Source organism: Prenolepis imparis, unplaced genomic scaffold (genome assembly GCF_030444845.1).
Source record: "Prenolepis imparis isolate NDT839.2.m4 unplaced genomic scaffold, iyPreImpa1.0 SCAF_13, whole genome shotgun sequence".
NCBI classification, from domain to species: Eukaryota; Metazoa; Arthropoda; class Insecta; order Hymenoptera; family Formicidae; genus Prenolepis; species Prenolepis imparis.
Genome location: NW_028141171.1, coordinates 10,869,279 through 10,882,833, shown reverse-complemented (window position 1 = coordinate 10,882,833; position 13,555 = coordinate 10,869,279). Strand labels below are relative to the sequence as shown.

Genomic DNA, 13,555 nt, shown 5'->3' with positions numbered 1-13,555 from the left:
TAATTCTAATTTATATATAGTTCAAATTATAATTTATAAAAGTAAATCTTGTTAATTAATAAAGAGAAAAGTTTACTACATATATACATATATAGCAGTATAGACTTTTAGTACTTTGATGAATGTGGTTTATATTTCATGTTCGGTTCTCTACATCTATATATAATTCATATATATATTTGAGATATATATCGTTATCCTGCTTATATTATCTTAATTAGGGGTGGCATCGGCGCTTCGAGTCCATATGGGTTACATCGCTGGTTTAGTGCCCGGCACGAAAGCTGCTTCTACTTGCCAGGTAGATGCCCAAGGCACTCACTCGCCTCATGCACGATGTGGTTCAGGACCAATAATTAGTATTACTAGCGAGGAAGACCGTAGATTGAGCCTAGGGCTACGTCGCAAGGAAAGTAGCGAGCCTAGAGTAAATTTCAGCTTACCACCACGTGAGTGACCTACATAATTTACATCTTATCATGAAATATCTTATCACAGATCTTTATCAGCGTCACAGTAATTTTATCATTTTCGTAAAAAATTAAAAAAGGGAATAAAGATATTAAATTTAAAGATAAGCAGTTTATATTATAAGAAATTCAGAAGGGCTTTTAAATATTTTATGCATTTGCTATATGTACATAAACGCGTAAGATTTTGATGAGTTTTTAAATTTGAATATTGCGATAAAGACGTCAAAAACTTTTTCAGAGGCGAGTACGAGTCAGTCGTCTTCCCGAGAGAAGATACGCGGTTCGCCCCGGTTTCCTCATCGAATAGTCCCAGCGAATAGTTTGAGCGCTATCGCGCAGGGTACATCGGTTTCGAGACCTCATCGTTGGCACTCGATGGAAGACGCGACGAAACCGAAGACTGCCCAAACAACATCTCGTGGCTCATGCAGTCCGAATTTCGACGTATGGGCTACAAGTGAAGTTGGGGTTCCTTTCAGCGAACTTGCCAATACTGTCAGAGGCAGGAGACCACCGGATTCCTTGGCCCTGACCATCACCGTGGATTCAATGGCGAGTCCGATCGATACAAGACTGGGCAATGATCTAAGGAAACTGTTTAAAGAGAACGATGGCCAGAAAGCAGTCAGTCCTGCCGAATGCGAGCTAAAGACGACTCGGTCGAGTTCGTCATCCTCATCGTCTCTGAAACTAATCAGTAGTACAAACGACTCTATGCCCTTAAAGAATGATTTCATCCCAGAGATTCGACAGGACACTGTTTCGAACTTTTGTCAGGAAACAAAGTCTCGTCCATCGAGTCCGGTGATCTCGGTGGTGATCGACACGAATAATCCAGGGGAGGAATCGAACACCGATATCGATACTCATGTCAATGCTTCCTGCGAGGAGAAGAGACCGACTCCTGTAACGTAATACTGTGCATGTATGAGATTGTGACAGGTTTGTCCAAGTGATAAAGTTATTATTTAAGAGAGAATATATATATATATATATATATATATATATATATGTATATGAAAGAAAATTTTTCCGAACGATGTTGATTTTTTCGTGTTCCACTCTTAACATTATTTTTAATACATATTTTGACTTCTGATAGAATCTATCAAAATATCGCTTAGGCAATCTATCGAAATCGAATCAAATAAAAAATTACATCTATAATATTTAGATGTTTCATATGATAAATGTGGAGAGAGATTGTCGTGCAACATAATATCAAATAATGTTGTAGAAATAAACTTTTGCGAATACATCTTCGTGATAGTTTACATATATAACACAAGAAAATTATAAAAACATTAAAATTATTAGCATCTATTAAATAGTTTAAAATTAAATATTTGAAAAATCTATTAGATATTTCGATAGTCAATTCATATAATATAAAGTTAAGTAGTGTGATAACAAAAGTTGTTTATCAAGAGTTAAACGTTATAATTAGTTATTCATTATACATTATAATTGAGCAGTAAGAGTCGATGGAGTGGAACGCTATAAAATCGACACTATCTCAATGCAATATAGATCACCGAAGAAAAAGAACAATACAAATGCCCAATTAAACGTTTGACGCGAAAGAATTAACTTTATTCGCGTGGCCGAATCAATAAATAGAATGTAGTGTATTGAGACTCTTTACAAAGTGGCATACGATGTGAATATATAAATTTCTGGTTTCGTAATGCCCAAATTGTGTGCGGGGATTACGAATCAATCGCAACGTATAATGTCAAACATGTGTGTTCGCTAGTAACTGTGCCAAAAAAAAGTAAAATAGAACCCGTGAGAGTATACAATGTTTGTCTTGGTGAATCATAAAAAAGGGGACCAACACATTTACGATATCCTTCTATGCATTTTCTTTTTGTTGAAATAAAATCTTGACTTTACTTATATAAATTAATCCAAAATATACTACATATAAGATAGATTTTATGTTACTTGACAACTGATAAAAAAATAAGACAAAAATAAGAAAGTCAACATTTTTTAAAATACTCAATAAATTATATCACACACGCATATATTAATTGAAAATAGAATACTTCTGCAATTAAAAATAAAAGCTCTGTAAGCGCGCGCGTTTCAGAAGACAAATCATAAATACCCTTGCGGGAACTATAAAGTCCCATACGGGATTACGATCAAAGTGTTCAGTACCCCAAACCTTTGCTCTAGTACCTATGCAATGAAAATATATCTGCTCGAAAGCAGTTTAAAATATGCTACACGTTTTGTTTGTAAAATGTGAACACGTTGAAACGGATATTTTCATGCCACCGAATATTAATATAATATACAATATACAATATAAATATGTAGATAGAATATAAATGGCAGGGATCATATCCCTGTGAAAGGGGATTTCCTTATGAAATCTATTCGACTTGTTTCGTAACACTCGGATATCTCGATGTGTCAATCATTAAAACTTTAGCGACTAAGCAATAATCAGCATTATCTGTGCAAAAACGATGTAATAAAGAACTATATATTCTATTGATCTTATCGTATTGAGCATTGTTGATCCTGAAATTCTTTATCCATCCTGATTCTTTAATAAAAAATGATGTGACAAATTCATAAATTCTTTCAACTAATATAAGAATTATTTATTCTCATGTGTCGCGTAAATGAGATTATACAACTAAGAGGTATTACAGTACAAAAAGACATTAATTTTCTAGAGAACAATAATTATATACACATTATCTTACGATATCTGCAAAAAGTTCGTACATCTCTGAAATTTTTATTAAAATAATGCTTATATGTCTTTTTTATAAAAACATTATAAGAAGTTAAGGTCCTATTTGTTTAAAAAGAATAAAAGTTCTTATAGTAATAAATTATAATTCTATTAAGTATAGTAAATATATAGATAATACATATACATACACAATTAAGAAAATTGAATAATTAATAAAATATTTCGCATACACAGAATAGTATATATTATATATAACAAAATATATTTCTACGATAACAAAATTGGATACCAAAATTAATCACCTTTTAATTATTTACCTGGATGTTATACAAGTTATACATTACAAGGTATATGTGTGTGTATATGTATAAAAAAAAAGTTTAATTTACTGATTAATTTCGCAATAATAATGAAAAAAAGAATTGAGCGTGTATTTAAATATACACATACAGAAATAATCTTATAAATAAGATTAATGACTTCATTATAGTATGTACAATATTATTTTTATCTATACATTTTATCGCCTGCAACTCTATATCGTAACCTGAAAAGAAAATCGACATTTGATTTTAACATTCATTAACATTACTTTCAACGTATATAATGATTTTAAGTTATATAAGTACATATTACTTACGTTAAGTTTTTCTAGAATTATTTCTGCTGGCTTATCCTGCTTCACTATCTTCTTTGGAGCGTCTTTAGCAACATCTTGTTTATCTTCCTCTATATTAGTCTTCTTCTCAGGACTTCTCAAGGCATTTCTTGCTTCTATTCTCTTACGATTTAGGAAAGCCATACCATGCACCCTCAAGTGTTTATCTACTGCAGCCTTATTTTCGAAAACTGCCATACAGACGTAGCATTGGTTAGCCACCGTCGTTTTTCCTTCCGCTTCCGAGTCACCATCGATGTCAGGAGCGTAAGAGGGATTTTGATTCATATAATTGATAGGATCCTCTATTCCGTGAAAAGCTTTGAGATGCATCTGCAAGCTGGGCGCGACCACAAAATTCTCGCCGCATTCGAGGCATATCAGGTAACGACCCTTTAGTCGATGATTGGCAGCGATGTGCTCTCTCAGGTCGGACATGTCAGTGCAACGTTGATCGCACTTCTTACATTTAAAGTTTCCTTCACCATCCTCTGCCGTCTCTTGTTCCACGCATAATCCTACGGGCGCGTTCGCATCTTTCGGTTCTGCATGTTTCTTCGGAGTCCATCGACGCTTCCTCTTGGACACGAGAAAAGCGCTATCCACTTTTCGCTTCTTGCTATCGATAAATTGCTTGTAACCACCATTAATAAAATCAGGCGACATCCGCGTCAATTGCGGAGTGATTATCGCCAACTTGCATTCATGCGAGTGCTTCTCCTGGAAGTGCGTCTGCATCACGGATGTAGAAGTATTAATCTGTTCGCCGCATAAGTGGCACAGATAATCGACATTTACCTCTTGCGTATCTGTTGTTCCATGTATAGCGATACGTTCTTTCATCTTGTTGATTTTTCTTCGAGCAAAAGATTTGCTCGTCCTCGCAACATTCTTTGAATTATCATCCATTTTCATAGACTCAAGTAAATGTTGCGGAATCTTGGCAAGCGGAGGAGGTTGTGGGATGGACGTCATGTAACTCGTGTTTTCATCCTCTGTCGATGTACCGTTCGGTTCGGCTGTAACAAATGGCTCAATATTCGGTTTACATATTTTCCTAATATCAACTACTTTTATACGACCATCTGTACTTGATTTAAACGTGAATTCAGACTCCAAGTTTTTCTCGCACGATGCAATCGACGAGTTTACGCAGACATCATTTATATCTGTTGATACAAGCGATTCGTTGTCAGTTTTATCAGGCTCTTCTGTCTTTTCGATTTCTTCTTTATTGTCAGATTTGCTATCATTTAATTTCATTTGTTTTTTATTTTCACCTGCTAATGGATCGTCCTTCTCATCTATTTTAGCTTGAGGAGATTGAGAATTAGGTTTTTCTTTAGTTTCTTCGGTTGAAGTTTTTGAGAGTGCTTCCTTTGGTGTCGATGACTTTGAATTATTCATTGATTGAACGTTGAGAATTTTTGGCAATAATCCTATATTTTGTTTGTCATCAACATCTTCTATTGCAGATGGCTTTATTTCTATTCTAGACCATGCCACGTTCGTCTCGACATATTTCCAAAGAGGTACTTCGTCTTCTGTGCCATGTTCGAATATTTCTGAAGAGATAGTTCGAGCATTCACGATTTTAGGTATTATGGTGTTATTCGCTGCCTCGTTTGTAAACGTATCTACGGAAGTTGCAGAAACTATATTTACATCAGCTTGCAAAGACTCTGTTCCAAATATATCGAGCAATGCTTGCTTGCTGACAACCTCCGACATGCGATGCAAATGCTTATTTCGTAAATGATCATTTAAAATTGCAGTCGTATGTTTATTTTCTACAGTTATCAACGAGCAAAAAGGACATTTAAACCATATCTTCTTTCGAATCGCAGGATGCATATCAGCGTACAACATGAAATTTTCAAAACGTATGATTACATTACCTAGTTTGCATTTCACCAGACGTATTGGATTTTGATTCAGTATAGACGGATGCGTTTCTATGGAATGTTTTACATACTCACTGTATGAAGAAAATACCTTACGACATTCTACGCAAGCGATCTTCGTAGTGCTGTGCATGATGGCAATATGTCTGGTAATCGACTCCATGTCTCTAAAACCATCTATTTCACAAATTTTGCAAGAAATAACAAACTTTTTCAAAGTATGGAAACAAACAGTCCATGTGTGAAGTTCTAAAGATCTGACAGAAGTGAATTTGGAATCGCAATTTGGACAAACATAAGGCTTGCAATTCTTGTGATAATTTTGATGCGCAATGAACCGTGATTGAGTTTCTTGGTAACATTGACACTCGTGACAAATAAGTTTGTAACAAGAACAATATATATTTTCGTTTTTAGATAATTTTGAAAATCCAGGAATATATGATTTAGGTTTTGTAAACTTATTACACAATGGACATTTATGTAGATGCGTTTCCGAAATTTTCGATTCCCATTCAGTTAACATCACGTCATCATCATCATTCCTCTTATCCGTTGTATCTTGATTACACTTCTGAAGACATTTTTCCAATATACATTGGAGAGTATTGATAGATCTTGATTTTTCCCATAGGACATTGCTTGATAAAAAATTCAAAACTGCTCTCATTTCTTCACTAACAAGTTGTAGATGATTGATCCGTTCTTTCAATTCAAAACTATGTAGCTGGTGAAAGTCATTAATCATTTGTTCTCTATATTTTGGTATTACTTCAAACGTATCTCGAAACCCTTCTTTTGAAATACGATCTACTATTTTTACATCCATATAAACATCTCCATTTTTCTCAGTTAATGATATTGTTTCAAACAAATATTTCTTCTGAACTGTACCAGAAGTGGATGGTACTGTGATTGCCTGTGAAGGTGCAGTGCGTAATTTTGATGTAACTGAAGTTTTCCTAATATGCGACTCATTTATCCAACCAGAACTGCTGGACGATTCAGAAGGGGATGGTGAAGGTGTTAAAATTAAAATATCATTGGAAAATAAAGCCACTTGTTCCACATCATTAGTCTCCGCTTTGCTAGAATTAGATATTGATGTATTATGCTCGAATGCTAGCTGTTTTCCAGTTTTCGTCATACTATTCTTAATTGGCAAATTAGAAGGATTTTCTATATCCTTTGTAACATTTTTTTGATGTTTAATAAAATACTTTTTTCCATTTTTTATCAAAATCTTTTCTTGTTTCTCGATACTAACAGAATCACACATTTTCTTTTGTGATGACATATTGTCTATATCATTACTGTTATTGAATACTAATATACTTGATTTTTTTTCGGTGGATACTTCATTCTTCTCACAGGTAATTATATTATTTGAATCCTGTCCAATAACAATCAATTTATTGGAAATAAGAGGAGATGGAATTTGATCAATTATTGATGTAATATCTGTGTTTGGTGTACTTTGAACATTTAATATTTTCGAATTATTGTTTGTTATTGATGTTTGATCTTGTTCCGAATGATCTGAATTAGTTTTAGATAACATAATCTTCCTATCAGCATTTTGTGAATTTCGTGAACTTTTGACATTTCGTATCTTGGAATTACTGTTTGAAGTTTGGCCTTGCTCCAAATGATTTGGATTAGTCTTAGGTAATATTTTAGGTAAAACCTTCTTACCAGAAATTGGAATCTTCTTACTAGAGATTGGAAGTTTAATTGAATTATCCAAAATTTTATTAATATCAGTTTCTATTATAGGCTTATTAATGCTGTTCTTTGCAACTTTTTTTACAAGTGGCTCCGCTGTTCTACATTGTTTCACATAATGCTTGGATGATTGTCGATTGATAACATTTTTATTGGAACTTTTATCCGCTTTCACAGTGATGTTACTTCCACTAGTCCTATCTGTTTTACGTGAACAGAGAACTTTACGAGTTGCAATTTTTTTTTTATTATTTATTTTAATCACAGCAGTTGAGCCTTTGATACTATGTGCTGATTTTGTAACAACTGTTAGCCGCCTTCTGAATGGTACGTAGCTTATTAATTCTGGTTCGAAATATTGTGAAGTAGGACCACAATCCACGAAAGCAATATCAGTTGACATACAAGGATTATCTTCATTTTCTGATACATTTTTGTCTGCCGTTTTATTTACGGAATAATGATTTGCATCTTTGTCCTTAATACTGCTATCAGTAAATTCAACATTGTCAGAAAAACTCAAGTCCATAAATTCGGTTGACTCTTCAAACGTTTTAAACAATTGTCGACCTTGATAACCTTCAACAACTTTACTTATTACATTATTATTACTTTTACCATTACTCAACTTCCACCAGTTATCTTCCAAGTTATATATCTTTAACCAATCCATAATATGTACACGCGATAAAAATGTGCGTTCCATAAGTGCTTCGCATATTATTTCAACTTGGGGTGACCAGTCACTCTGATGCATGTTAGCAGGTAAAGGCATTAACGTTAAATCACCCATATCCACTGTGCTTGAGCCATGCATTTTCACATGTTCAAAGAATTGGCATTGGTTGTAGAATACTCTTGTAACGCCCAGCTTGTGATTCTTGGTTAAACCTCTTGTTCTCAAATACGAACGTTTATCGCTATCTTTTTTTATGCATAGAGGACATGCAGAACCTGTTGCAGTTACATGAGTACATACTGTTATAAAACAATTGTAACACCAAAGTCCTAAGATCCAACTACGTCGTTTGTTATGATCCTCAAAGCTACTTTGAAAGCGAAAACTGAAACAAGAATCATTGCATTTATAAAGTAAAATTATTCAACCAAGCTATTATACAAACTCACCAATCTTTGCATTGTTTACACACATATAATGGATCAGATTCCACAATCTCTTCACTTAAGGATGCTGGTGGCTCTGTTGGCATATAAGGTGTATACTTTCCAAACACAGCATCTTCTACGATTACTTGATACATTGAACCCCATTTATTTTCAATTCTACGATTCTTACGCAGTTTTGGTCTAATATAATTACTACATTTTGAATCAACAGCAACATCCTGAAAACAAATTGTTAATAAAATTATCTTGGATAAGATGTTAATCATTATTTTTTTTATTAACATATTAATTAAGACAGCTTCTACAAGCCTGTTTATGAATGTAAAATGTTGCAATAGTTTAATCAATATTCTCACAATATCACAATTTATATAAGATGCTAAACGGCTCCCTTTATTTGTATGCAACATATCCATTATCTATCTATTAATCAACACAATGAATGCATAGTAAACGAAAAATTTTCCATATATAGAGTTTAAAGCCAATTTGTCTTTTGCACATACTTGATACTTCACCATAGATATTTGTTGTGGCATATCTGTGTTATATTATATAGAATTTAATGAATTATAACACATTGTTGTTATTCACAAAATTGTGCACCTTTCAGCCATGACATGTGGCTAAGTGCGTTAGTCGTTCAATCGGTAAAACAGTATAAGACACAGCTGCCATGGCGGAAAGATATTGAAACAATTTACGATACTGAAGAATTTAGCGTTAATTAAGCTATATTTTTATATACATTTTAATGTATCTACGATACGTTTTATGATCATTTTTATGTTGTAATTTGGCAAGATAAAGAATGAGTTGAAATACCGTTGTTTTCCTAGAGTAAACAGGTGCAGTCATTGAGGATTCCATATTTGATGACAACAACTATAAATTGTATGCCATTTTTTTGATATGCAAATCCAGAAAGATCTAATGCAGAGATCCTACAACTGTATAAAAAGATATTATATGGACATTATATTATATAGATGATACATATATATTCATAATATAATAAGATACTATAGTTAGATGCATATATTCTGATAAATCAATAAATTAAAATACCAAGAAGTATGTAATATTTTCGAATATATATATGCAATTATATAGTTATTCCAAATATATTCTATATTTTTATAGTATTTATCATAATATGACATGCTATGTATGTTGAAACAAAATGGAAAAGTATCATATATAAATTATATATATATCTTATCACACATATATATACTTATTATATATTATTTATATCTAAATATTCCAAACACATGCATTAAAAAAAAAACTAAGAATTAACATTAAAAATAATGCATACCTGAATGACAATATGAGGGAGCAACCAAAAACACTTATGATATATCTATAACGTTATTCTCTTTCCTTGATTATAAGAGATATTGAAAGAGCATACTTTGATGCTACAGTAACTTTCCGTCACTGTGATATCAAATATCACCTGAAACAAAGTACATGTTTTATCGTGTTCTATATTATATGTTGCAATAATATATCAAATAATGTTCGATGAAAGAAAAATCATAAAATAGAATGATAGTTATGCCCATGTATATATGTAACAATAGAATAAATAAGTCATTAACATTTGATTCTGATACAATCTTTCCTTGTGTTGTACAATTTAGATTACTGGAAATTATTATTATAAGAAGTAATTGATACCTTTTCACATAATATTTTTAATAGCTTGTAACTGTGTCTAACCTCATAATAATCACTAGCTAGAGTGCGCTACTATCGAGAAACATGTTTGTGAAGTACAACATGAGACAATAAAATTTGATTATACTTTCATGTAACAATAAACAACGATTATTTAACAATATGAAAGATAAATTTGTATTCTAGTAAAAATATATCAAGTATTGTCAAATGCACGTTATTAACATAAACATAGTATAATGTTAAGATCATGTATATTATTTATATAGTAATGATACAATAATATAAGCTGCATAAATATTGTTTAACATTTCAATATTGCAAAGAAAGTATTGAAATAAACAAATAACTCCATTCAGCATAAAAATACTAATTCTCCCCATTTTTATATACATTTTGTGCGCATATTGTTTATAATTTTGTTTCTCCATTCAACACAATAATATATAAGGCAGAGAAAAATTCTCTTGTTTACTAAATTTTTCTTATTACCTCATTATTAAGAATTCTGGATTTTATTCATAAATAGAAATTTTAAATGAAGTTTTATATAAGAAATTCCTCAACTATTATTAGCTTAATTTTTTATCTTCTTCCGTATTCCTTTTATTTTTAAATTGTCCATTTTGATATGTTTGTTGCCTGGTCCATTTATTTTCCCGCCAAAAATCATGTTATCGTGGGTGCTTTCCAACAACGACACAGAGCGACACAGAGCGACAGAATATCATTCTATCTTTGTTGTTCACTGGTATTGAAAGAAGATAGAACATGGACGTAAGAATACCTGGACGAAACGCAATACTGCGGGGGTGAAGCACAAAGGGTGAAGGGAATGAAATGTCTATTGACACGGATATGAGGCATCTAAGATGGCGGCGGCGAATAATTTCACGGAATGTTATCGTTGTGAATGTGTATAATGTACAAAGTTTATAGTTTATAGCATGAACAGTGTTGCCAATTTCAAATCGCGCAACCATAGAATATATAATATATAATATTGGAACGCGTGTCGATGTGTGCGGTGCGTTCGACTTTTAACCTTCAAGTGGCGCCGCGTCACGCGGTCGGAATTCGGCGCGCGGAGTGGGAGGCTGTGGTGGGGGGTGAGAGTGGGGGGTTGCGCGCGCGTCCCCCCCACTCTCACCCCCCACCACAGCCTCCCACTCCGCGCGGCGCACCGGCGCGCGCGTCCCCCCACTCTCACCCCCCCACCACAGCCCCCCATTCCGCGCGCCGAATTCCGACCGCGTGACGCGGCGCCACTTGAAGGTTAAAAGTCGAACGCACCGCGCACATCGACATCGACACGCGCTCTCTCTCTCTCTCTCTCTCTCTCTCTCTCTCTCTCTCTCTCTCTCTCTCTCTCTCTCTCTCTCTCTCTCTCTCTCTCTCTCACTCTCTCTCTCTCTCTCTCTCTCTCTCTCTCACTCTCTCTCTCTCTCTCTCTCGTCCCGTGTTGCGCGTTGCGCATAGAACCAAGTATTATTCAAGTGAAGATATCTCTCTCTTCATTCTGTGCCTGATGTTCATTTTATCGTGATAATTTTTTATTGGTGCTCCGATCCGCGATATGTAATGTCTGAAAATCTATTGGTTTAGTGGAATTAGTAATTAGCCAATCAGGACAAAAGTAACTAGAGCTTGTGGAGCTCTATCATTTCGCGTATCTTCTATTTTCTACGTCCATGAGATAGAACGATACTCTGTGTCGCACTGTGTCGTTGTTGGAAAGCACCCCGTGTAACTTATATGAGTTACACTACTTGTAGCAGTAAAGTCTATGGTTGAAGGTTCCGCAATCCGCCAACCAAAGGCAGAGCAAAGTCGTTGTTGGGTTAGGTCGGTTGCGCAACTGCAAAAATGCCGTTTTATCAATTTAACTCTTTCACTGGTAGATTAAAACCGTCTACCAATTTTCAACCGCTCTATCCAGTCGTAAGTGAAATATATATGTGATCTGTCACGTAACAAAAATCAGTCGACGTGAATTTATGATAATTTTGACATGTTTTTATGCAAGAGTATTCCGGGGGAGGATTACGGGTTGCACTTCATATTTCACTTTGTGACAATTTCCCTGAGATTCTATTATTTTCATAGAATCACAGATGCATTGTTTTTTTTTTTTTTCTGAACGCTGTCATCATTCAGAGTTCATCACCAATTCATTATCGAGTCTGATTATCGAATGTATAAAGTAGCTATATTCGGCCATGTTTTAATATGGTCTTGCATTTCATGTAACATCTGTTATTTGTTAGATTTATATATATTACAATGTGCGTTATAATGTTGATTAGTACAGCAGATAAAGACAAGCCAGTCTATTAATCAGTATTACTGTGAAATTGCAGAATGTATCATACTGCAATGTCTGATCTATTCTATATATTTATCTTTTTATCTATTTTTTATCTATATTATTTATCACTGGAGATTGTAAGATTGATTCTATTATATAATATTTTTACATTAAACTTGCATAAGCTCAATGATAAAGAATCAAAACATGAACTGCAAAGATTAGTAACAAAGCTAAACAGTAGTTAGATAATGTATGTATATTAAATCAAAGAATAGTATGATATTACATCCAAATGTAATCCTGTATTTTGGGGGGATTCTCTTAATATTTTTAATATATGTGAAAAATTGTTTATGTTGTTTCAGTCTCCTCTTCCTTTACAGAGGTCAGAACCAGTAATAATCTATGACACCATCAAAACCAAACCACTGACAATTACACCAAAGTCAGGATTTTGCACTGATAAACCACCCACTCTTGACCCAAAATTATGGGCACAGTACAAACATTTCCAGGCAAGTGTACATATTGATTATTTTCAGCTACAACCAATTTTTAAATATTAATTTTCTTAATATTCGCTTTTGTTTGTAGGCTGTGATAGACAAGCCTGTATACTTAGCAGGTGGCAGGAAGGACAAGATATTATTCGGAATCACAGTCGCATACCTCGGTGTTTGCTCGCTACAAACACTCGTGTTTATTGCTAAAGAATGCTTGAATATTATCTGAATATAAATAAGTGAATATTATGTAGATATAACATAAAATGTATAGATGTATACTCTGGTATTATAATTCTCTGTATTAACATTACAAATGTCGCAATGAGAATTATACACAATTATATTATCAAAGGATTATAAAAAGATTAATGTATTAATTAATGATTAATTATCTTTATGTCTAATTTCAAGAATTTTATCTATTTAACTTTTTGAATTTAGAGTCTGT

At 33.5% G+C, this 13,555-nt stretch overlaps 3 protein-coding genes across 7 annotated transcripts in view; 2 read left to right on the top strand and 1 right to left on the bottom strand.

The window, feature by feature from the left end:
• Positions 1 to 2,950, top strand: part of Gaba-b-r3 (gamma-aminobutyric acid type B receptor subunit 3) — an 85,225-nt gene extending 82,275 nt beyond the window's left edge. The window contains exons 18-19 of one of the 2 annotated variants that reach the window (XM_083052630.1): positions 222 to 449; positions 712 to 2,950. In XM_083052630.1, the coding sequence (XP_082908756.1) occupies positions 222 to 449; positions 712 to 1,388 (905 nt within the window). In that variant the 3' untranslated portion in view covers positions 1,389 to 2,950. Of the gene's footprint in view, positions 1 to 221; positions 450 to 692 lie in introns of both variants that reach the window. The other variant, XM_083052631.1, reaches the window with a different exon arrangement.
• A 193-nt stretch (positions 2,951 to 3,143) lies between these two features.
• LOC145944494 (uncharacterized) lies at positions 3,144 to 10,381 on the bottom strand. Of its 3 annotated transcripts, XM_083052842.1 has the most exons (6): positions 10,291 to 10,381; positions 9,926 to 10,066; positions 9,430 to 9,554; positions 8,605 to 8,822; positions 3,830 to 8,540; positions 3,146 to 3,736 (listed from the first exon to the last, which is right to left on the bottom strand). In XM_083052842.1, the coding sequence occupies exons 3-6, from the start codon at positions 9,472 to 9,474 to the stop codon at positions 3,725 to 3,727; spliced, it is 4,986 nt and encodes a 1,661-aa protein (XP_082908968.1). In that variant the 5' UTR covers positions 9,475 to 9,554; positions 9,926 to 10,066; positions 10,291 to 10,381; the 3' UTR covers positions 3,146 to 3,724. The 3 variants fall into 3 exon arrangements, with proteins under 3 accessions (XP_082908967.1, XP_082908968.1, XP_082908969.1); XM_083052841.1 differs by lacking the exons at positions 9,430 to 9,554; positions 9,926 to 10,066; positions 10,291 to 10,381 and adding an exon at positions 8,961 to 9,076 and having other exon boundaries at positions 3,144 to 3,736; XM_083052843.1 differs by lacking the exons at positions 9,430 to 9,554; positions 9,926 to 10,066; positions 10,291 to 10,381 and adding an exon at positions 9,111 to 9,386.
• A 1,674-nt stretch (positions 10,382 to 12,055) lies between these two features.
• LOC145944883 (uncharacterized) lies at positions 12,056 to 13,472 on the top strand. 2 transcript variants are annotated; one of them, XM_083053531.1, is made up of 3 exons: positions 12,056 to 12,231; positions 12,985 to 13,116; positions 13,196 to 13,472. In XM_083053531.1, exons 1-3 carry the CDS (start codon positions 12,157 to 12,159, stop codon positions 13,331 to 13,333), a joined length of 345 nt encoding a protein of 114 aa, XP_082909657.1. In that variant the 5' UTR covers positions 12,056 to 12,156; the 3' UTR covers positions 13,334 to 13,472. The 2 variants fall into 2 exon arrangements, with proteins under 2 accessions (XP_082909657.1, XP_082909655.1); XM_083053529.1 differs by having other exon boundaries at positions 12,967 to 13,116.
• The last annotated feature ends 83 nt before the right edge of the window (positions 13,473 to 13,555 follow it).